The following is a 26,485-nucleotide window of genomic DNA, read 5'->3' as shown; positions in this document are numbered from 1 at the left end:
TTATCGGAACATACAGAATCGTATTAAAACTAGAACGAGAAAAAACATTAACAGCAAAGAAATAAATGCGTGGGTACTTGACTATCCTTATCTTCTTACACGGTAAAACGAGATCAATGGACAACTAATGGTGATACGATGCTCATATTGTAGAGAGGAACTTATCTGGGGAAAGAGATGCTCGCCACCCCGATTTCGATACGCGTTCGCATAAATCAATGGACTTTTGTCATTCTTTATAACTTTAATGGACCGAATCAACGTTAATCAATTTCATTGTGTCTGTAAAAGTCTTTTAACTAAATGTTGGTATTATATTTTATTTGATAAAATATAAATTATTAATTTGGCTCAAACTATTGTAATATGCCCTATAAAAGAGTTTTTCTTGTCTAGTTATTATCTTATTAAGAATGAATTAGAAAATTACTTTATGATTGTCTTATCAAGTAATACTTTTGTTAAAGTAATTGCTTAAGCATGAACCTAAATGCATATAATTAATGCCTTTAAATAAATTAATAGAATATATGCATGTTTTGAACATTGTATATATTTTAATAATAAAGGGATTGAAGATCGCCTTTCAACCTAATAAATAAATAAGTAAATCTCGAGATAAAAAATCTACTCGACTAAGCGTAAAGAGCAACAAGTCTATATAATCGTTATCGCTATCTTTAAAATCGCTTTCCATTGTTATTTATAGCGTGACACGAATGTACGAAGGCGAGTGAATCAATAATAAAAGTAAACTTGCAAAATGAACATTCTTGATCTTTGTCATGTCACAGCACAAGCTATTTGGATACACCAATAAGAAGATTGACTGAGTCTCACGCCTGCGTACATTCATCTTTGGCGGCGAGGATAAGATCAAGCAGAAATACCATCGATATAGATCCTACCATTGTTAACTTGATTTTGTTCAATTTGAATAAAGAACAACCTGTTAAGCACCATTCGTAGCGATCTGTATCTTAAATAACAGACGGTTGACATTTAAAGTAATTATTGAGCGTTATACGGTAATTTGTAACGTAAAAGATATTTTAAATTGCTTACCATCATATTATTTATATACACATATTCACACAGGATATTATGTGATTTTTTTTTCTTATATGGAAATCCATATAAGAAAAAAAAATCATATAATATTTATATCTACTTAGATATAAATATATCTAAGTAGAATATACTTGATTAAATTAACTTGTAATAGAAAGTAAAAATATCAGCCTGTAATTGAACCACTGCTGCTCCTAAGCCTTCTCTCCTTTTGAGCGGAAGGTTCGGAACTAATGTCGACGCACTGCCTATTGGTTTGATATACAGGTTGCAGATTTATACTACGTTTCTTATCAACGCCAAGAACAAGATGATTTATTATAGACGCAAGCCCATGAAAATTAAGAGGTGCTTGAAGTGGTCTAGGGTTAAACCCATGATATTTAGCTAGAAAGCACGTGTTAAAAACGCAAATGTTGTTTCCTAAAAGATGTTTTAAAAAGTCAAAAACATATGAAATGAGCAGTATTAAGTTGTTTAATATATAAATATAATATTAATGAAGATACGAATCGAAGTGAAGTAATGCAGTCTAATGATATAATTGAAAGGCTTAAATAATTTTATTTTTTGTCAGGAAACTTTCACCCGTTTTTTTTTAAAGCAAACCTGTTAAACTGTAGAGTGAGATTTGATGATACACTTTTGTAGATACTAAGATATGACTATCTTATGTCGGATTATTAGATGAATTCCGAAGTAACGCGCGTTAAATGACCAAACTTTCACTTTGAGTCAAATATTTTATTTGGTCACGATAGAATCTTTGATATGTGTATCAGCGATTATCAAAGAGATTTACAAATTTATTGACAGAGAAAATAATTACAAGATTTTGCTCATAAAAAACAAACCGCAACATATTCAATATTTATAAAACATAATTGTAAAATTTGTGAAGACTTTATTTCAAAAATTTTTACGTAATAAATGTTGTTGAGCCGACATGGATTAGTGATTCGAACGCGTTCATCGATATTTTAGAGTTATATTATATTGTTAATTTTTCTCTAAATGTTATGTGATGCAGCTAAATTTTTGTTTACAATTATATTGTGCTCATTGGTGAACTAAAATATCTTGAGAAAACCTCCATGAGACGGATGGAAATTTATCGGATTCGTATTTAATGCATTGAAGCAACATCCTGGAATAAGCTCCAAGACTTTTCTTGATTAATTTACAGGCTACTAATACTAATAATCATCCGTTGATAAAATTGCATTAGGTAGAAAATATTAACATAAGTTGCGAATTAAAGAATTCCATTATTCATGTCGAGAGTCATTTCGAAATCGCTTCGAGTGAATTCGTCCATTAACGTCCCATTATGCATTAACTGCCCCTTTTATTTTAAAAATCTCCTTTATAATTCCAAATCTTAGGGTCAAGGTTTGATTTCCATTAAGAGGCTTTGTGATTCACGATTCTGTCCCCAGTTTAAAGTGATTTGTATCCCCTTTCGCATTAAGATTAAGGATTTAGAAGCCTTTTACATATGACAAGTAGTTGATAACTCATTTTAAGTGCCAATCCGAATAATAAATTTGATATGAATTTTGTTAGCGAATAATTGGAATTACTTTATTTTGAAACTCACGAAGCATAAAACCTCAAAATTAATGCACATTGCATGAGAGCTGACGCTATCGAAGTAACAATTTAAATGTTAATATAGCCCTTATATTTGAAGTGAATATTCTTGTATCGTGTTCGCTTCGAAACGCGTTAGATTAATGTCCTTTATAAATATTATTAGTTTTATTTTCAAATATACTCTAAAATTATTTACGAGTATTATATTTTTTACAACTTGCTTTACGTGATTTCATATCTGCATTAATTTAATTATATTTGCTTAATTACATAAATAAAATAAATAGAAAATTAATGATTTCGTCTATTTTTCGGTTTTATTGACCCAAAAGGACCAAAGGATTTAAGTAAGACAAATATTTGCGACATACTTAATCCAGTCGGTAGCATTACACTGCTTGCGGTTACTATTTAAGGCAAATATTTTGACATATTTGAGTTATTTATATATTACATAAGTGAGTTGTTTGTATGTACTTTATATCCAAACATCCATCCGCAATCCAAGTGAAGTGCCGCTATTAGAAATATGATTGCAGTAAAAAGTAAAATTGGAATGAAATTTTTAAAATAATGTATTGTAGGTATTTTATTTTATTTAATTTGTTTTATAACCCGAATATTACTTTTTTGTCTAAGAAAATTTTCGCATCTAAAAATAGCTAAAGTAAAATTCGTTACAACAATTTGATTTAAAATCTAAACTGGTATTACGAGATGGAATAAGTTAACGCAATTTTCACTTACACTGAAATTACACGGACAATTTGTAACCGCATCTAATATGTAAAAAATTGGTCATAACAATATGTGTTTGTCGGTCAGTAATAATTGAAATGGAATGCTTTGTGTGAATGGGATTACATTAAACTAAACTATTTGAAGGGCAAATCACGAGTGTGCTCGATTCAACGTGGTTGTGATATTAATTTAGTTTCAAATTACTTTGCTTTATGAAATGTTACTTAACATAAACCTCGGTTTACATTACGGAAAGTTTTGTTGTATTGATGTTTGAATATTTATTGTTGAATGGTTAATTGATTGAGTAATTGTTATCATTCTGCCGGATATTAGAGGTAGTAAAAGTTTTATTTCATTCAACCGTATTCATGTTTATGAAAATATCTCGGTTTATTGGCTGACTATCTAGTCTATCTATAATATTATTTATCTAATTATATTATTTATCTAAATAATATAATTCTTACCTTAGGAATATCGGCTGGTCCATAACCATTTTCTCTAGGTGGTAGATTAGGTGGCTTTTCACCTCTTCTGGCGCCCATTTGCATCATCAATTGCTCTCTCGTCGCGGCAACAACCCCATGTCCGTTGTGGCCGTTGTGACCATTGTGGCCGTTATGGCCGTTATGGCCATTATGTCCATTGTGGCCGTTATGACCGTAGCCCCCAGAGCTACCGCTTGATCCAGATCCATTAGCATTAGAGCTGGCGATACTATAGGGGTCTTCGTCGGGAATTGGGATGCGAGGTCTGTTCTTAATATCCATCGGTCTTTGAACTGTCAGACAAAAATAATAGATTAAATTTTTGGAATATTGACATTCAATTCCTATAACGTATATATTTCATATAATAAAATTAATTTACTATGTTATAAATGTCGCATCCATTTGTTTTGTTTAATCAAGGAATAATTGGCGACCTTTTTGAATAACAAAAATAAACAAAAAAAGAAGACAATCTCGTTAGACGTTAAGTCTGAATTTAAAATGGTTTCTCAATTAAATTCGATCCTGACTCCCTTTTCTTTTCCAAATGAGAATCGAGTTTGTATTGAATGTGTGACCTTTTATTTCGCAGGTAGTTTCAAAGAATCAATTAAGTTAGAACTATCAGCATATAATTATGTACGCATTTGGAGGCAGAATAATTTATTATATGGAGCAATTTAAATTTCGATTTACGTTAATGAACCACTTTGTCTATTTATTATAGGAATATATATTTTTACTGATTTAAAAAAAGGAAGTTCTCAATTCGGTTGTATTTTCATAATGTTTGTTAGCTCAGAAATCTGTCATTTATCCCGTTTTGAAAATCTCCTTTTTCTTTAATAGGTTTAACTTCCCACTTGGTTCTATTTCAGTTTGAAGGACAATACTATCAATAAGTTAAGTAAAAATTTAAAGAACATTCAGTTTAAGTATCAGTGTTAATAACCTATGACATAGAGAATATAAAATAAAGATATCGAGTTCTTGGAATCACTTCGAAGACATTTTGACGGAAGTATTACAAACGTAAAAAAAAAAAATCTTTAATATTTTATTATAAAAATCTAAATCGATTATCTAACACGGTCTGTGCATTCGGTCGGGTAACATTTTGCAATCGACCCGAGCGTAATGTCGTGATGCCGAGATCGGATGGCAATCACTCGCCACGACTAGAAACTACGATTATAATGCGAAGTAAAGGTTGAAGGTATTAATATATAACGTATTTATCTGTACCGTATTTCCATTTAGTACTTGATATACAGGAAGTTCCATCTAGTATATAATACGAACAAGAATCAATCCAAGAATGAGCAAAATTGCATGATAGGTATAAAGTAAGAAGTAAGTGTGTTTAATAGTTTTTTATTAGACTGTACATACATCAATTTATTACAAATTACTATAGGTTGCATGGTTAGGATTTTAACTCTTCTTTTTTTTAATGTTCTATATTCTTAATAAAAAATATTGGTGCATAAATAATAAAACGAACACGTTTTTACGTACAAAATACGCACATCAGTAAAGTTAGTTTATATCAGTTATATAAAAGTGAATAGTTGATTTATTAAATAAATATGATATTAAAACTAAAACCACGAAGAACACCCGGATTCAATCTACAAGTTTATAACTAGAATATTTTGCATAGTTTCGCAGTATTTATATTTATTGATATATTATTTTAAGAAAAGCTTGGGACATACAAACTGTATTAATTCTTCAGAAAGACCTGTTTACTTGACTTGTGTTGAATTGCTAATCTGTACCAACCACTGAAGCAATGTGGTGTTAATTTTTCTCCCTAATAGGGAGGAGGCCTTTGACAATCAATAGGAAATTCACTGTTACTTTTTTAAATTTTAATAATTATTTAAATATTAATATTCGTTCATTTGGATGAATAATAATTTCATATTACTAAATAAGTAATAATGATAACTTGAAATAAAATGAAGTATTTAAAAAACGCCTGCTATAATAAAGTTACAATAAAACTAAAACATTTAATTACATTAAAATGCATGGAAATAGAATCTGTGAGTGCAAAGCAACTGTACAGTAACCACAACACCAAACAATTGCATATAAATCGTATAGCATAAGTTTTGACATTTCCAGTTTAAAATATTCCAATAACTGTTTGTCGGTCATGTTAAATTAAATCGAATGAGCCAGCGGAAATAACATAAAAGAACCTTTCGAAGTACACAGTAGGCAATGATAATTAATTTCTAATAACCGAGAACCCTTAATAATGACTGGTAAAATTGAGTAGCCTTAAGGCAGTGTTATCGTAATGTATTTATAAATTATTCCAATGTAATTTAAGCAGCCGAAATTAAAACGGTTTGATGCGTGATTAATAGTGATGTGTTCCTGATATAAATATAAAACACTTTGTTAAGATGTAAAATAGTTAAAAAAACATAATTTCTGTAATATGTTCGTAATAGTGCGTTGATTGAAGATAAAAGGTATGTATCATACATCTTGTCTCCTAAGATCTACGTGTCTAGCGAAGCGGCATTCGCAGCTGCGGGATTAGAATTCAGATTAGCCTTGTCAATGACCTGAATCCTAAAACGGTACCAAAGTTTTCAATGTCCAGAAAATTGTAGCCATAAATTGAAGATAATATTTCTAACGCGGACTTCAAAGGGTTTCTTCGGCAGTAAATTATAACAACGACGTAAAAAAAGTATGCAGTGGTATTTCTTTTAAAATTATTTTTATTAACATATTTTAATTTTTATGTTTTCCGTGTGCGAGTGTAAACTTCAAATGTTAAAGAGCATTTGAAAAATTCAGTTACAAAATATATCCATTAAGTAGAATAAGCAACATCAAATTCACTTTCAGTTATTTTTAAATTCGTTGTAAACATCCTATTGTAGTCGATTTGTACTATTTTGCATAACATCAGTCACGATTTGCATTTGACCAACTTTTAAGGTTTCAATAGTCGATAATCTAAAGTTTGAAATGAGCACTCTAATGAGATATAGGTAAATGGATTTATTCTGACGATCTAGTTATGCCACAGACAGTCACGAATGCGCACGACCTTCGTGTTGAAATCGAAATTTGTCGGTCTGTAGAACATGTTGTCTCTGTTAACAAAGCAGCAGATTCTATTACGGAAACATATATTAGACAGCAAGAGGAGTTTTTAAGAAGTAGTTATCAGGAAATATCAGTTCATAAATTGATCGTATTTTATAGTACGTCCAATAGTTTTACTAACCACGAGTACATCATACTTAGGTTTTATGATTTGAATATAAAGCTGCTACTGCAATTTTTATTTGAGAAAAAAAAGGAATCTAATATTTTATTTGATGTATACATTCAATAAATAATGGTTAGACCGCGTAACCGCTGCAGGAAATCTAGAAGCAAATCATATCAAAGCTGGGAAATCACGGGAACCTTAGTATGCGGTTTCTTTCCCATAAATTCTGTATGATTTGAACAAACCAATATCGGATATAGAATACTTGCAAAGTTTGCAATATGGTTAAGCTAAGTCAGGAATTTGCTGTAAAGTTGAGTGAAATGAGGAGTACATCATGAGATCGAAGTTAGATTGCATTGTTGCACAACAATAAAGCGAGCTACTGAGAAGTGAGCCAGTGCATAGCTGATGCGGTTGCGTGCTATGAGAACTAAATCAGATTTGTAATTTATAATAAAATAGCTGGAAATGAAATAAGTTTAGTGTGAAATAGTTATGCTTGCACTATTAACAACATATATTTAAAGTATAATATAAGTTAAAGATATGGTTAACGCGAAAACATATCAAAACAATATTTGTATCATTTTTAATCAATATAAAATATCTAAATTGTTTTTGATTACCAAAAATGAATTGAATTTGATAAGTATTGATTGGACTCAAATCAATTAGCTTGTCGATATGAGTTTGCTTGATCATCTATACAAGTTAAATTTATGGTAATTTCATGATATTTTAATTTTCTTTTTATTTCTTCAAAAAATTTAAATCTTTAATTAAATTCAAGTTTTCTCCATTTAAAAACTCTTTACTATATTGAAGGCCATAACGACTTTGTGTAAGAAGTATTTGCAGTTTGCCGTGAGAATGTTGCATTATAAAAATTAAAATTTTGTTCGTTAGTTGTTTCTTAATGATAAGTGTTGAGGTCGGTTCATTGTTGTATTGCATAAAGCTGGAGCTTGATGGAGGTCTGAGACAAGGTGACTGTAACATTGGATCGAAAACTGCGTATAAGAATAGGTAACAGAATTAGGTATATTTGCGGTGTTCCTTACGTGATGTGTTCAACGGTAATTAATGTCTCAATCGATGACGCGTGACCGATGTTCGATAACGTCCTTGTAATGTTCGGACAATAGATGATTAATAAAGGAAGATTTTGTGTTTATAAAGATGGCGTTTATCTCACGACTATCCTCTATGTCATTGACAATGGCACCAATCGAATCTAACTTCAGTTGAACTTGCTAGTTACTGTGAAATATTGTTTATAGGGTGTTTTGACAAATGTAGTTCATGGCGCATCATTGAGATGGTATTCTTTTCTGCAACCAGATAAAACATGGCAGTCCATTTGGAACACTGTGTCTTTGTCAGGGCGTTTCGCGTTAGGTCATTTATTTTCTACGAATTGTATTGTTCATTTTATGTCATCTTGGCAATACTAATGCGATTTTTCCTCTGATTTGCTTTCTTCATTTCTATATTGCGAGAAATGTAGCATCCCTTTACGTCAAGTTTAATGATCAGGCATACGCTATCCGATTAAGATTATTTAATGACGTACAACAATTTATATAAAGCTTGAGGCTAATCCATTACTTAAGCTTTTTACTAATATTTTTTGTTTCGCAATTTATTTCATAAGTTTTATCTTGTTTTGTACTATTGATTTTTTAATATGCGGAAGTTCTACATGGTCTTCGAGTGATTATATTTTGATAGAAGTTTTGTAATGACGTCCAAGGTAATAAAATGGGTTGGACAAAATGGTTTCCTGTTCTGAAGTTTTTGTTCGGCTTGTACCATGACAAATTCGTGGTCAATGTGCGTTTAATTAGTACACGTTTGATACTCACCTTTTATATACGAAATAAAAGAACAAATTAAATCAAAAGCATATGTAAGTTAAGAATGCAGTGTTATTACATAGCTGTTGTAATATTTCATTAGAATATAATATATAACAGAACTTAAAACGCCTTGAACATAAAATTGTAGAGTAAAATATTAAAAAGTTACAAATTAATTAGTACAGTCTAAGATCGTATCTAACAAAAGAATTCAAAGCATCGTCGGTACAAAACATCAGCGTTATGCGATTAATAAACGTTTAGAGCCAATTAATAATACGAAGAATGACTGTTAGGCATAATTTTATAATTTGTACAAAAACTTACTACCGGTTAAAAAAATATGGCTTAATCATCTCAAGTTCATAGTGGATTGGCTAGACAGATAGATGCGCAGATTTTTTGATAAATCGATGAACATTTTTATTCTACGTTCGTGATGTTTGTAAATTAAATAAAGGCTAATTTTCATCAGTGGCCTTGTCGTACTATCCTATCCAGGGAATCTATGTATATTTTAGTTTAATTTTGAGTATTTATTACCCATCGTCTGCATAAAACCAATCGATAATTTAAAATTTATATGAGAATAATTTGCTTTCAGATTTTTTATAAAATTTTACTCATAAAATACGTAAGGCTGGCGAAGATTTACATTTCTATTTATGTCTTAAGGGGTCACTCAACTTGTCAACCGGACATATATAGATCTATAATTTTAAATACGCATTAATAGCGAGAGTCAAGTTAAGTGGTCATATTAATAGTTCATTGAATTTATTGGGCGAAGGTTTTTGCAGAAGGTTCGAAAACATAAAATTAATACTTGTTTTTGGAAATCCCCTTACAAAAATTTAAGGAAACAGGAAATGACACCTCTTAGTGTTAGTCATTATAAAAAAAAAACAACTTAATGTTTTAGTTAGTTAAAGTTGAATCACGTTATTCAATTTACAAATGTAACTTAAATAATTCAAAAATAAAAGTTCAATGTATAATAGTGATTGAAGTACTTGTATCGTGTACATAAATATAATTGTTTTAAATAATTAAACATTGAAAACGTAACAGCTTTTGTCCTACTATTGGGGAAGGCCTCCAAGAGAATATATTAACTTCTTTACCATGCAGCAGATAAACATTTGAAAAAATTTCATCTAGAACATGCAGGTTTCCTTCACTGCATGATTGAGTTAAATTTGACAAAAGTCTTGGGTTCAATTCCAAACAACTTCTGGGCAATTATTCATAAAAAAATTGCAAATAAAATAGACTTACCCGGTGGCAATTTCGATTTCAACATGTCCATGGCGACGACATTGATGATCAGCACCCAGATGGGGCATTCTAAGAGTTCGTTGTCTGATTTGACAAATGCGATGGCGCTCAAACATTGCGTCTCGAGCCTCCGACGGTCTGGGTATGAACGTCGCAGCTCCCGGTTCACGTTGGATTGAAACTTTTTCATATCGAATAACTAGAACAAAATGAAAATAAAAATTATTATAAATGAGTATTTATAATCTATGTCAAAAAGCTGCGCCTTCCTATCAACGGAATAAAAAATTAATTTCTCAGGGTGTTTCAGTATAGTCTTGACTGCTTGGTCTATTGTCTCGTGAAAGATGAATAATCCAGTATAATTAACGGCAGAGGGTTTTTATGTTCCAATGATGTCGCATTGATTTACAATACTGAATGCTCGTTATGTATTTGGGCAAATGCCCACACAGTGGATTGTGACTGAGTGGAGTGGACTTACTTTAATGTTGGCTACATTTTATCTTTAAAAAATATCAGTTTCTTCTGAACGTGTACGTAAGTCACTGATCTCCTCCTAGGCGCCTAAGCCGATTTTAAAGTATTTTATTTGGTTTGGGTGCTATCGAGTTCAGAAAAAAATATTGTAAAAAAATTGAATTAATACCTATTTTTTTTAACCATACGAAATCGGGACGAGCCTCTATATTATTATAACCTTCTAGTATTAAATTAACTCTTAATTTTCTTATGATTGTCAAATCGGAACGTCATTGTTTTAATAAACGCACGATTGCATCGTCATAAACGAATGAAGTCGGACAAATCAATACAGTTGAGATGTTATCAAATTAATATTACATAACAAGGCAGCGGTCAATAATGAAAATATAAAACGGTCGAGTGCCGCCAACGCTTGATTTGATGTTGCCTCATCGTTAGTTTCTCATTAACGTAATTATTTATGTGTATGAAGATAATATACAAATAAGATGTTATTAAAAGAATGGACCAGTTTTATTTTTCGTTATTTATAAACTATATTGTAAATAATATTAATGAGTTTTATATTTTCTAAATTGAAACCCGTACTATAGAAATAATATTTCTTAAAAAACTTTTGAACGACCAATCAATGAATAATATAACATAATATATAGCTTATAATCTACTATGAAGAATTCAATTATCTAAAGATATTTTTATAAAAGAGTAACATGAACGCAGCGTAAGTCGAGTTGACGAAATTGAATTAGGCTTGTTGCACAATCATTGCAACTGTGGCTGAGGTCCGCTGCGTCTGGACGCCGTTTCAAATTCGACTTGACATTGACCGCAAGAAACATCGATGTTATCTATAAAAAATTACCGCCACTCATTCGTAAGTCATCGCTCGTCTATCCCTACGAACGTGAACTACCGACCATCATGGAATGATATTTAGAAAGTTTCTGATTAATGAAGTTACATTTCATAAATGAATAAACAAAATGCTGATATAATTTATGTTAATTTACTTAATTTCGACGACATTGTAACTATTGCAAATTTATATATTCGCACTATTAGCGACATGCAAGACACCGAAACCGCTGAAGAACGGTGATATAAACTCCAAGTTCAACTCCTTAACATAGAAAATTACTTGGTGTTAGGACTTTGTGCAAGCCCATCTGGGTAGGTATCACCCACTCGTTAGATATTCTACCGCCAAACACTACTACTCAGTATTGTTGTGTTCCGGTTTAAAGGGTGAGTAAGCCAGTGTAACTACAGGTACAAGGGACACAACATCTTAGATTCCAAGGTTGGTGGCGCATTGGCGATGTAAGGAATGATTAATATTTATTACAGTGCCATTGTCTATGGGCGGTGGTGACCACTTACCATCAGGTGGCCCATCTGCTCGACCGCCAACCTACGCCATAAAAAAAAAAGAAAAAAATGGAGGCCTTTGTACATTGATACTTTTATGAGTAACTTTAATGTTTTTTTTGTATCACATGGCAGCATATGGTTCTACCATAGCGTGCTAATTAATATTGTACGATTTAACGATTGTTATCTATTAAAATTACAAAGTACAGAATGCTCGGAAACCACCGGGTTGACATGACAGATAGCATTGTTTCGTATCAATTAGTTAGGGAATTTGTTGTGGGAGATCAGATGAGTCGAATAAAAATCTCAGGATCATGCGGTCGTTTCACAATTTGGTATTGTTAGGAAACGACTATAAGAATCCATTAAGAATAATGTAGATCAAGAGTGTTTGTACGTCAGTTGAGTTTGAAAGAAAAGGTCTACAAAATTAGGAATCATTTTAGCGTCTGATCCTGCTGCTCGCTTACATTGACTTTCATAATTCTCACAATAATTGAATGAATTGCAAACAAAATACGTGAGGCAATGACCATTCTTTTCTTAAGCCATCTTTTCACATTGTTCTTCAGTTACATAAACGGTAGTTAATGGAGTATGAATTACTAATGAACGTTTTGCTCTGTACTAGGAAGTGAATATTCTATTGTTTGGATTGACCTAATTAGTGGGCTTCAAATGTTACATAGACCTAAAAACAATTGTATTGTATACATTCGACTTACACATGCTATTTTTAATTAGAATAAGATTTGTATTGAAGATAGAGAAACACGAAGCGACTATGATTGATGTTCAATAAAGGATTTTTTTTGTAGTAAAAACAAAATATTAAAAAAATGGTCGGTGTACGACTTGTTCTGCCCACACAAGACTTTCTAAGGCTGATCTTATAGACAATATTGTTGAAAAAAACCCGATGAATCAAATTTATATTTTTTTTATATTAATTATTATTATTAATCCGATTGTATTACTTCAAGATTGATAGTAACATAATTTGATTGGAAATGTGCGAGACGAAATAAAGCTTAACACCTACACAAGTAGGTACACAATACAAATAACGTGAACAAACAAAATCAAAATCAACTTTAAAACGGGAACAAAAAATAAGACCGACGACCAGAACATTAAAATGAAAATTTAGTAAATTAAAATAAATAGAACTAAAAAGACTTAAACGCACTCTCGAACATATAACGTGGAGGACGTTTTTGAAGTCAGTTGAAATTATAGACGAGTTCATGAATTTGGATGGCCTTAGACGCCATCAAGTTTAAATTATGTGGCAAAGTCATGGTTGAAGTGAATCGTGCATGTACGTTTAACAATCGTGATACATCTGAAATGACCAATGCTATAAAGTTTTAATGTAACGCATCTTAGTAATAGTATAATATTAATACAATGTGAAAAAGAAAACTTATATAGGTATAATATACCAAGACGAAATGGTGCGATAAATTTCGCTGGCGAACTTTTATTCAAATATTATCAAATTATATCAGGTTTTAAATAGCATAAAGAATTACATTGAATTCAATCATGACAGAATATTTAAATTTATCACAGTTAAATTCCCTTTTTAAATAAAGAAAAGCAATTATAAATTAACCTTTTATTATTAGTGTTTTTTTTTCTGTATTTAATTCTAAGAATTGGGATCGCAGATAATTTTGTTTCCAAATCTTCAGTTTCTCGTAGAAATTGATACATTAACACTATTCTATGGATTTACGTTATTAATAATAATGTCGTAGCCAATTTCAAAAGTAAAACTGAATTTTATAAAAGTAAAATATAAAAATATAACCATAGAATGTAATGCTAGGCAATTATGCGGGCAACCGTGAAATTAATAGACCATGTTTCGAAATTTCACTACATAAAGGCATCCATCTTGACGGAAATGATTACAGGTAAACACCCATTTCGTATACTTGGACAAAGTGGTATTAAAGATTACATTAACTTTATGTCGTCACCGGTATTTCATGTGCAGTAAAGGTGAAAATTGCTTGTAATTATACAAGTTAGGACATTACATTGCGCTTACTGTATTTTACTTGAAAATGCAATCGTTGATATTTTCTAATATTATAATTGTGTTTTTTAATTGGATTAGACGTGTTGGCCACTACATGGTAAAGGTAAAAACATTGTGCTATATATTAAAAACACGTTTTACTGATGTAACCTTGTGTTTTTTGGCAAGTTCCTTTAAGAATACACTGGCTGACGCTCATATAAGAATATAAAATTACTGGGTTTTATATTATTTTGTGAGCATCAGCTGTGCGGTACTCGTGCTGAAGGTTTGGGCAATGGTTTATCGGTGAAGTTAAAGTTTCTATCGATGAGATCGCGAGTAGAATTTATTGCACATAAGCGTAGCCTAAGTTCATTTAATTTATTTACGACAAATGCATTCGAAATCGATATTTCTATTCGCAATTCTGGATCGAAACGATTTATATTAATCATACGTCGAGTCTTTCGTCAATATTAGTTCACGTGACATAAAATACCAATGTTCCTTACAATAAGGAGTTTCCTACAAACGACTTAGTATATTCATAACATGCCCAGCTTTATGATAGATATCTAAATAAAAGTATTTTAAGCTTATATGAACCATACCTTAAATATTTTTTCTTGTTCTAGCGAGTATCCTGGTAGTTTCAAAATGTCTTGGCCTATCGCAGTCTCCTCGTTGCTGGTAGCCGCCGTACTCTTCACAAACACGCTACTCTTTGAATAGCGCCTGATGAGTATATTACCGGCGTCGTCCATTTTTATTTTGACGCCCTGATAAAAGAAAAACGTTATTTAGTTATAGTACGTTAAGCTATATTTTAAAGACAACATAGGTATTGCTGGTGGACGATTTGAATAATGATATCAAAAAGAACGTGTGTACAGAAGTGATACGATTTTGCATAAGAGTCTTTCTTAAATAGACATTCAAATTTCGAATATTTTCTCGAAGTAATTCTGCGAGAAACTTCGTAAAGAGCTTCCCTTATTTTAAAACGAGAAACATCTTAATCATCAACATCTTTAGTATACACGTGTTGTTACGTTATTTTTTCGAACACAATATCAATTATTTGTAAAAAAAAATAAGAATCGACCCATTGCCTTCCTTTACAAAATCAATGGAAACACGATAATGTCCCTCGGTTAAGAGGACGATCGATCTCAAATTACAAAGGGTGAATCACCTTTAGTCGAAAACGAACGGTAATTAATTTCCAGAATCCGTTATCCGTGACGTAACTGTCCTTGAAGGAAATCGGATTCGTATGTTTAAAGCTATTTGCGATTTATGATACGAGATAACAAGAGCTTCGAACAAAAGAATGTTTTCTTATGAACCAATGACATGCTTCATATTTTATAGAGTTATAGTTTGTAATAATTCTTGAAAAAATCATATTTGTACCAAGAGGCACTTGTGGCTTCTTTTGTAAATAATGGGGCGGCGTATTTATAGCTTTCCACGCGATTTTAATTTAACTTAGAATATTTTACGTTTATCGTTGGTGATTTTTTATTTTGCTGTGATTAGAAATGTCGTAGTTATATCGAAACATAACGAATAGAGTGAGAGACGTTATCATTGATATTAGTGCAATGAAAAAAAAATATACAAACTTTAAAAAGGCCGTTATACTAATAAAAATATATCAAGTTACACAGTATGAAAAGATTATGTATTATACTCTTACAGTAAAAACATCGTTAGGAAATCTGCTTGATCATGCGTCATACTTGCAGGTATCCACCAAACCTCATTGGAGCAGTATTGTGAATACCATAAATTATAATCTGTACCCTTCCAAATCGTCTCCTCAAAAGAAGAAAATACTTTTGCAGCGTTTAGAGGCTTTTATATTAATCAGTTGCAATATTTCACTAACCTTAACGTAAATTATCTACAAAATTATAAATTTACTTAATTAATTTTTAATAACAGTTGGAAACGAGAAGCGCAACATTGACGAAACGCAGGCGCATTTAATAATCGTCGTTTCGAATACCATAGCCGCAGTCGTCCGTGTATAATGCATGCATACAAGGCGGACATAATCAGACATGTAACGTAGCTGATTTTATTTAGTAAACAGACCAAAATAATCTGAACTTGATTGTTTTCTTGTAAAAACCTTTAATCGAAAAAATTAAAGCAAAATTGATTACCTACGACTTCATTCATACAATAATCGATGTATTCTTTCAGAATTATCAAATCATGCAGCTATTCCTTGCGTTTAATTTGTATCGTACGTAAATATTCCTGCAGTTAAAAGAGTTTTATATGTTGATACAGACAATCAATTATTAGCATACTTAATTAAATCAAAATCCGTGAAGTGGTTTTCGCGTGACGCGGACAGACAGACGGACAAGACGAGGACGAGGAACGCGAGTTTTATAATATAATATAAAGATTGTCGGGACAAAACAATATAGATTAAATAACTCCATTGAATGTTAGAAATTGAAAGGTTTATTAGGCGATTAATTTTGGTTGAATTATATTTAGGTTATATTTTGCAAGGTTTTATTTAAATATTACCCATAAGTAGGTTCGGATCTAATCTTGAAACTTAACTTGTTACTATGAACTGATTGATTATATTTTTGACAAAATTTTAATTTTTATTCGTTTGAATACTTGTATCAAAGATTAGTTTCTATTATTTCCTAATGAGTGCTCATATTATCCGAATACAAAATAGTTTATATCAAACTTGGAATTTTCAATTTAATCCCAAAATAAAAATATTTGATTTATTCATTTCGTTTTCATTCAACTCTACAGGTGGTCGGACCGCTAGTTTAAATATTTGGTTATAATCACCTATCATATCAAAGTTTCGGACTCATCAAATCAAATTTGTTCTACGTCATTAGTCAGAAGAGGGCAAACAGGTTACAAATACAGTTTATTTTATTTCACACATTGTTAACCTCGGTGACTATAAACGTTTGGCCACGAGTAATTTAACCCGACTAACTGTTAGATACGGTTAATATAAAAACTATTATTAATATCGTTACCTACTGTACGTGTATGTAATATACGTTTGTAATTATATATTGTATAGTTTTAATTGATTAATTGTAGAATTTTATAATAATAGTTGTCACTTTGATATTTATACTAGTTCCTATTTCGAAAAATCTGAGCTGGGTTTGTTTTGTTTTGTTTATGTAAAGCACTTTAAAAAATACCCTTTTTGATTTAATTCCATGAATATATATTTCATCTCGTCAATAATGCGACACGTTGTACGAGGCTCGCTAAATTGCTAACTTCCTAAACCCGGATGGTACTGAGAATATCTCGACTAAAAACTCAATAAATTTTTTGGCCGGAATTAACCCAGAATCTGTAGCTTGCTGTTATAATAATGAAGTTGATGAAGAGAGATATGGCGATCTAAATTAATATACATACATACACAGCTAAAATTGGTTCAGTATTCACGTAATCTAACTAAAATTATAAATGTGAAAGTTTAAATAGACGGACGTCTGTTACTCAATCAAGTCAGAACGACTGAATCATCATCTCATCTCCATGGCAAATTTCATTCGAATCCTCTAAATTTTGAAATTCAAAAATTGAAATTTGGCATAGGCTTTTGTCGGAAATAGCACATACTTTTATTCTGGAAAATGTACCTACACAGAAACTACGGCTAGACACTAGTATTCTTCATAAGTAGACACTAAATTGACTAGACTTGACCTTCTACTCGACAGCTCGTTCCTTCATTACCAAATGTCAAATATATTTTGACCCTATTTTGTTTGTTTGCCTCTTTATAATCCCACGTTTTTATTGGACTTCATAACAATATCTATCGCTTCCTATTGTTATATACTTAACGATCGCTATTAACGTGATTGGCTTAACGTAGATCCTATAATTATAAATCCTGTGAATTTTGTTAGTAAATTAACATTTCTCTATGTTTTTTATTATTATAATTACAATAATGTCAATCCATAAAATAATTCAATTTTCAAATATTATTTTAAGGGTTTTAAATTTAAAGTAAGACAGGTAGATCTAAGTACGTATATTTACAATTATTTTTTATTTCGTTTTGCATCAGTCGTGATATCCTTTAAACGAAACAATACTTCATTTAATTCTGATTTATTTTACGTATTATTATTTTTTGTTTATATGTTTTGGCATTCATTGTTAAAAAATAAACAATAATTATTATTATAGAATGTATGAGTAAAGCCTTTTTTTAACTTTGCTTGTAATGTACCATGGCTGGATTTTATGACATAAGTCGATTTAATTAAAAATATTTTTAAGAATAAAACAAAACATAGCACCTTTTTTTGTGATGAAATAATTGACAGCAGCAATTACAGATAATTAAACAAAGATACTTTGTTCTAATACAGTAGTTATAGTACTAAAAAAATAATAATGAAAAAAAATAACAATTGAAATTATTTAAAATGAACGCAGTTTATATTCATAACTTTATTAATTACTTGATATTACTAATATAATTAATGTCACAGAGTCACATCCCGTGAGTTTGAAGTCGGTTCTTCGTGGTATAAAATATAATTTAAGATGAGGATTCAAAGTAGCTTGTACGAGTGAACTCTGAATCAATTATATTCTATAAATTAATTTCAAGGTAATGATAAATATTAATTTTTTAAATCGCCACTACCATGACATCAAAATTGACAGACCCCTTACCTATAATCACACTGGCTCACCCAACATTCTATCTACTAATTTTAATAAAACCAATTTTTAAATAATATATTAAAAAATAAAATTACTTGATGGTTTGTCTTTGTGCAAGCCCGTCTGGGTAGGTACCACCCATTCATCACATATTCTACCGCCAAACAACCGTATTCAGTCTTGTTGTGTACCGGTTTCAAGAGTGAGTGAGCCAATGTAACTACAGACACAAGAGACATAACATCTTATTTTCCAAGGTTAGTAGCACATTGGCGATGTAAGGAATGGTTAATATTTGTTACAGCGCTATTGTCTATGGTGGGTGGTGATCCTTCACCATCAAGTGGCTCATTCGCTCGTCCGCCTACCTATATCTTAAAAAATAGAGTCACGTTTTCGGGTATGTTGTAATGGTTTATGATTAAATGATTGTCTATCATTTTTTTTGTTAATATTATCAGATTGATTACGTCATTCACTTTACAAATCATTTGGGTTTCTACTTTTTATTCGAAGAATACAAAAAACGTGAATATTTGTCAGATATGGTATAATTGAGGATACTAATCATAAATATTTAACATTTTAATTATCCTCGCTATAAAGTTTATTTTCTGTTTTCATTATTCATTGATAAATAAAAAAAAACTGTCAAAGGTTTTTTGCCGACTATTTTGTAAAAGGTCACACTTAAATTGATTCTTAAATTAGATTGAAATGCTTTATTTATTTTCTTCAAATTACTTAAAGTCGATGTTATTCCTTGATTGTATTACTTAATCTATGTACTAAAACAGCCCATGACATGATCATATCTAGGGAAATAAGTTAACTAATCACTTATATTCACTTATATCATCAAACTGCTGCACTGCAGGTCGAGGTAACACGTAAGGTATAATCGGGCACATGCTAGTTCCTTTCTATATATTCCTTTACCAAGCACAAGATGAATTATAAACACAATTTAATCACGCTAATAGTTGGTACAAATACGCATCTGTAATCTCCGATTGAAATTTGAATATCTTATCTATCTCTATTCTTAAAGAAGAGATTTAAAAAGAAAATACGATTTTATATGTCAGTATAATATATTACACAATCAAATTGTATGTTTCCTTATAATTCGGTTCCCAGATTAATAACTGAAGTCATGAAATTGAATTTATACCGTCTCTAATACTCCCACATTAGTGCTCGTGTTTTGTATAATAATGATATTTTTAATGCGTGGGCGTTTCCATAACTTCGTTTGAGGCTTAGCCATCGATCAGCTCATCTCCATCCGTGCCATTACGTCATCCGTTGCTTGATTTAGAGGTCTTTACGAGTCTTGAGTAACGTGTATGGCAATTAAAAAATAATAATGGATTAACAGTAGAATGATATTAATAATTATATTTATATTTTATTTATAAGTAAAAACTCTATCTATAAATTTAGTCTATTAAATTATTTTCACATAGAATAATATCTAATATACACACTACTCTGAGACTATTGTCAGACCTTACTTGGGCCAATATCTGAATAAAATATAATGAGTTCAAATACGGAACTCTGAGTTTACCGATAAAGTAGTGCTTGTCAATCATCTTGTGGTTGGCAATAACGAAGAACATACAATTGTAGAATTTAATTTACATGTAAATACAACCTGCACAGTAAAAATATAATCTATCTTTTAATAGCAATGGACCAATTGAATGAATGGATTATCAGACTGTTATTCGCTTCCAGTCTCAATCAGTAAAGTACGAATGATTGGATATGTATATAATGTATGTTTGAAAATCATATTAAATGTTACGCTCCAAACGGAATCGAACCCACACTTCCTCCGATATTGCGGTCAAGGCAGTTTATTAATAAGTGTTCGTATGCCAATTGGATAGAAAATGGAAATTATTTTAATACGACTGTAATTTGATTGGTGTAACTTCTAGACTAACGTCGCAAGTATCTACCAATGAAATAAGGCTATGAGATGGGTGATACAGATTCGATATTTAAAACTTATTTAAGATAGAAACGAATTTATTAAACTGCAATATAATTAGAATTAAATTCAATTAATTTCAATTTAATGAAAAGCGTGTGCATCAGTTGCATTAATGTCATTATAATTGGTATTTCAATGAATTAGGTCAAGTTATTTGCCATAGGAAATTATAATACCATTAATGGAGAAGTAAGGCCTGCATTGCGCAGATGCTCATCATATACCATATTTGGATGTGGTAGCATCATACTACTGTGTTACTGTTTTGGATCGTAATTGCTAATTAGTAAATAATATCATATCTAAAAAATAGTAACAATCAAAGGAGATTATTACATTTTGTTACTACTTTAAAGGTATTGCTTACGTTTTTACTGTAATGTTAAATTGGCTTAAATGTAATTTATTACGTTTATTAATCTATACTAATATTATAATAACAGCAGATAAGTTTGTTTCATTTAATGCGCTAATCCAAAGATCAAGTGTACACATGCTCGGGATTATTAAATAGCTCTTGAATGTTGTACATATCGTACCTTACCTAATAACTGTCACAATCTTTATGTGTGATTTAATAAATAAATATATCTAACCAGTTCGAATCGAAGAAATGGTTTTACGATACACAGCCGAAAAAAAATTAAAAAAAAATGTCAGTGTGGGCCACGTCTTCCAAGAAGACGACAAGCTCGTAGTGCAGCGAAGATTTGCTGATGTTCAGCAAAAATATAAAATAACGTCAAAATTTATAAAAATAAAATATGAAAAAAGGCAGACTGTGAGCACGTGGATGTTGTAAATTAAATCAAAAAAAAAAAAAGATACAAAGCCGATTTACAGAGAAAACTTAAGAGGTAGATACATTTCGTCGTCATTTGTTTGCAAAAAATTTACAAGCTAGGACTAATCAACTACACGTGATGTGAACTACATAGGGTGTGTGTGCTATCACAGGTTCAATCACTATGACCACTCTTATAGTCCAATGGAAAGACGACTAATGCAGATAGATACTTATGTTGATAGACATAAGTATCTATCTGCTTTAGTATCATAAAAAATACAAATTAAATATGAAATACCCCAAAGGCACATATGACAAGTCTGTGTAGCTACAAATGTAATAATAAAATATATATGCAAAGGGAAGGCAATAATATGACTTTAGACATCAAGCACGGAATCAAGGTTTAAGCGCTCTGCATAACTTCGTACTATATCTTATATTTATATAGTATATAATTACCTGTCCTATGTGTTTCTTCAATTCTTCTGTCTTCTGGTCTCTGTGTGGGTTATCGAATCCGCAGAGGCCAATTCTGAAAAGATAGAAAAGATTTATTTAATAAATGCAATCGTATTCAAATCACGTCCTGTGTATTTTTTATGTGATGATTTCTGCTTTGTCTGGAGAATAGCCAGACAATTTTATAATATATATATACGGAAAAACCGCTTATAAAAATAAAACATTATCGTGATAAACAAATACCCGAGGTAATTCACTTTGTTCCGATGCAATGCATAATTTCACTTGTCATATAAAATTTTACATATATGGTTATTTACGTACCATTATCGTTATTTATTGAACGATATAAATGATGGTTCAACAAATAACGATACGATATCGAATATAACTGAAAGTTGTATTAATAGCATTATTTCGCCAAATATTAACAATTACCAAGAATCACGACTATGAGATTTAGATCCGTTCCTTGTAGTAGTACCTATGCATCTAATATTTGATTGATATTTCGATGTCATATTTAAAATTCCTTTCGAATATAAATTCTACTTGTATAGATATTTCTACCGATATATGAATTTATTATTTTTTATCATGTCATAATCGACTTATTTGATAAAATTAGGGCATGCATCACCAATTTTTATTTACTTTATTTTTAAGTAGTTATAACCCGCGCCTTTAAGTGTTAGGCATAAAAAAGTATCCTCCCTAGGTTCATTAACCAATCAAATTCGGTTCAAGGGTTTGACCGTGAAAGAGCAACAGGCAGACAGACGGACCGACAGAGCTACTAATGCACTTGTAATAATAGCATAGATTATACATCGTTAGTGGAAAAGAAGAAACTAAAAATTGTACTTTAAAGAAACGAGGTTTAATAAATTAAGATTAAATATTTTTCCTTTTTTATTTTCCAAAAGTACAATTACGGCGCTTTACCGTTTCTTCCTTTTGACTGACGATGTAATTCGTGTTGCTGTAAGAAATTTTATATGTGTTGGCTGAACTTCCAAACACGTTCAAGCGCACTTGGTATCCACCAAGCCACAGCAGGACACCAAGGTGTCGTAGAAGTTCTAACAGACGCTTTACTAATCGTTCTATCAACAAACATTCAGAATACGTATCTTTATAAAATTAGGCTTATTTAAGAAAATTAAACAAATGAAGCATTAAACATCGATTGCATGTGTTTCTCATGTAACAAGTAGAAGTATGACGACAGAGGAATTTGTGAAACATCAAGAGTTTCATCACGTACGCTATAGGAATATTGTTTTCTCAAAACCGTTCCTTGCTCGCCCTGAGAAATAACATTTGTCTCATTATTATTCCGTATGTGAGGCTGCACTGGCGGCGCTTACTGATAGAAAATTTCTATTCGACTATATTTCTCGTTCAAGTACAAGGTTGATATTCAACGAACGATACATCAACTTAACGGACGATTAGTTTCTATCGAAAGTTTGAAATCTATAAATCATTCCGATTATTTTTATAATCGTTTTCTTTTCGAGTTATACAAGATAACATATTCTTGTTACTTTTTGTTTAAAAGCGTAGTTCGAGAACGTCGGTCACAGACTAAATTGACATTTGTCGTACGTTTTTTTTTTAATAACTTATCTACGCAGACGTATTGTCCGCGCCTTTGATATGAAATAAGATGATAAATATAGCAATACGGCAAAAAACATCGAAACTGAGTGATTCACTCTCTAATAAAATTAATCTCATAGCATAGTTTTATAACCCAATCAAGTTAAAAAGTTCTCAGAATGACCTTCCCAAAGCAATTGTATTTGTGTCAGTTTAACGGAATTGTAATATGATATTATAATGAAAAAGGTATTAAATTGAACGTACATAAAGCAAAACGACACAAAATATGTCTCTTTAACGAAACGCACACGCGAATAACTTACGTTACGAGTATTATAAGGACTTTGGTATTCGTGTTATGTGTTTAGTTAGTGGAAGGGAAATATAGGTCAGATGTTATTTATAGTTAATGCGTTTTGAAAAGATGCGTATAAACTTAAAGGTTAGCACATTTATTTTACAACAATCAAGTTACGTTTTACGTCCTCGAGCTTTTACGTTCAGATAAAATTCTATGGCCTGGTTCTAAAAGGGCAAATATCAGTAATCCTTTATTTTGGTAAATTAGAATAGAACATATATTAAGTATTTTATATTACATAATTATGCCTTTTTCCGTAATTTTATCGGTATTAGTAATATTATGCTGACGTAGTTTTCGAATATTTTTATTTTTTTCGTATATTTGGTCTGTAATAATATAATATTTACTTTTTATTTAATAATGTACTTAGGCCCTTTTAGCAGCAGTGTTTTTGTTTATCTATTTATTGTATAGAGTATTATTTCAATGAACCGTAAATATATATTCTGCAGTTTTCACTTTTATCAAACTAGTGGTTTTCGGTTGGGAGTGGAAAGATTGAGATATAGGCAGGTTATATTTCAAGTGAATTTAAGTAGGAATTATTTAGCAAGTGAATGAAATCCAATCTAATTAACAACCTATACGTATCGATAGTTCGTCGAACCAGTCTTGAAGTGAACGGCGCCACGTCCTTGGCGTAGCTACTGTCGCTCAAACGCGTGGCACTCGTCTATACCTAATGGTTTATTATTTGCCAATCTTAATTGTTATAGCATTTATAGCCATTTGTTTTATTATGAATTTATATTTTTATACATCTAGATATGTATAAGATTAAATGGTTCATATTAATAATGGTTCAGTTGAGATTCGATTGAGTTGCCAACTAATTTTGTTAGCAAAACGTCTCACAAACTTGTTTCTTGTAAATATTATTTCTGTTTTACTTGAGACGTCATATTAAAGACTTGTCAATTAAGTAAAAAATAAACCTTTTATTAAGCAGGTATTTCATAATGCGTGAGTGGTACCTACTGACAAAATAATCAATTAACACTACTATGATAGCTACTGTTAGTAGTTAAACATTCATACTAGTTTTTACTCGCATCCTGCTTATATTCAGGGTTAAAATTATGCCTACGTCATTATCCATATACCATAGACTATTTTTGAAATAAATTAAGATGATCTATTTACAGATACTGCTTGAAAAAAGCAAAGTAAAAGACACATTATCATAATTTTGCAAAAATGTATATCTATTAAATACCTATATAATAAAAAAATATATCATCCCAACAACTTTAGAAGTGTTTTTTAATTAATTCTGGCTTTTATTTGTGCCGAGATTTGGGCACAGATTATTTCGCCAATGTCACGTGCGAAAAAATCATACAATTGGCGCTTAAACTATTTTTTTTATAACTGTCATTTCTAAGATTGCAATAGGATTCTATCATTCAGCCAAGAATGTTCATAATAATACCGATTAAATAGTATCAGATGCACAGATAATGAAATGTGCACAGATGCAAAATCACAGACATCGAGTTTGACCATGGACATGCGTGACTTAACCAAGGCTGTGTCATAATGAAATGGTATCCATAACAAGTACTAATTCTTTATTGTTCCGTTATCTAATAAAATAACTGGTTATTTCGTTATTAACTATTTCAGTCACGAACCGAATGAAATTGTGGCTGTGGTATGCTAATCATGTATTATGATTAATTATTATATAATCAGTACGAATAGTTATGTTTTACGAAAATTGTTTTTATTATTGATACAATTATGTTTATTCCTTCTTGTCAAGTTATTTAATAATATTAGAATGTTACAATGAGAAATGGATAGCCATAAAATTATATGCTTTAATAAGCTAGACATAAGAGTGTTACTCTTTGTGAATATGGTACAAAATTACATTATCTTATTTACTTACATTACCTTGAAATTAAGATCGAATGCTCTAATAAACTGGAATGAGGTATTGATTTCAATCAAACACATTTCAAATGTTATTCGTTCTGATTTCAAACCATTACAAATATCTTCTTATAGTAATTACAAAGAAATAAGTAGTGAAAAATACAACGATGTTTATATTCTTTTTAATTTTATTTAACGATTTTTTTCAATTAAGTATATATTTTATCTGCATTTTGAATTCATTCTCGCAAAAAACGTACAGTTTTTTTTTAAATATGTTAGGCGGTTTGTGCCGTTTAATTACAAAGCAATGGCGCATTTTTTTTAGCTGGTTTCGGAATCATAAAATTTATTGCGCCATTTTTATTCCATAATAACACTCAAAAATCTATATGAAACAACACCATTAATTAGTTAATAGTATTATAATTATAGTTAAACTGATAATAAATTAGAATTATCTTTATAAATATTTTCGGAC

At 30.7% G+C, this 26,485-nt stretch overlaps 1 protein-coding gene across 3 annotated transcripts in view; it reads right to left on the bottom strand.

Annotated features, from left to right (window-relative positions):
• LOC125066005 overlaps positions 1-26,485 on the bottom strand; it is a 106,340-nt gene that overhangs the window by 4,858 nt on the left and 74,997 nt on the right. For all 3 annotated transcript variants that reach the window (XM_047673900.1, XM_047673893.1, XM_047673885.1), the window contains exons 4-7: positions 22,149-22,221; positions 14,796-14,963; positions 10,290-10,488; positions 3,879-4,192 (exon numbers count right to left, since the gene is read on the bottom strand). In XM_047673900.1, the coding sequence (XP_047529856.1) occupies positions 3,879-4,192; positions 10,290-10,488; positions 14,796-14,963; positions 22,149-22,221 (754 nt within the window). The remainder of the gene's footprint in view (positions 1-3,878; positions 4,193-10,289; positions 10,489-14,795; positions 14,964-22,148; positions 22,222-26,485) is intronic.

Source organism: Vanessa atalanta, chromosome 1 (assembly GCF_905147765.1).
Source record: "Vanessa atalanta chromosome 1, ilVanAtal1.2, whole genome shotgun sequence".
Lineage (NCBI taxonomy): Eukaryota > Metazoa > Arthropoda > Insecta > Lepidoptera > Nymphalidae > Vanessa > Vanessa atalanta.
This window is presented reverse-complemented; position numbering and strand designations above follow the sequence as displayed.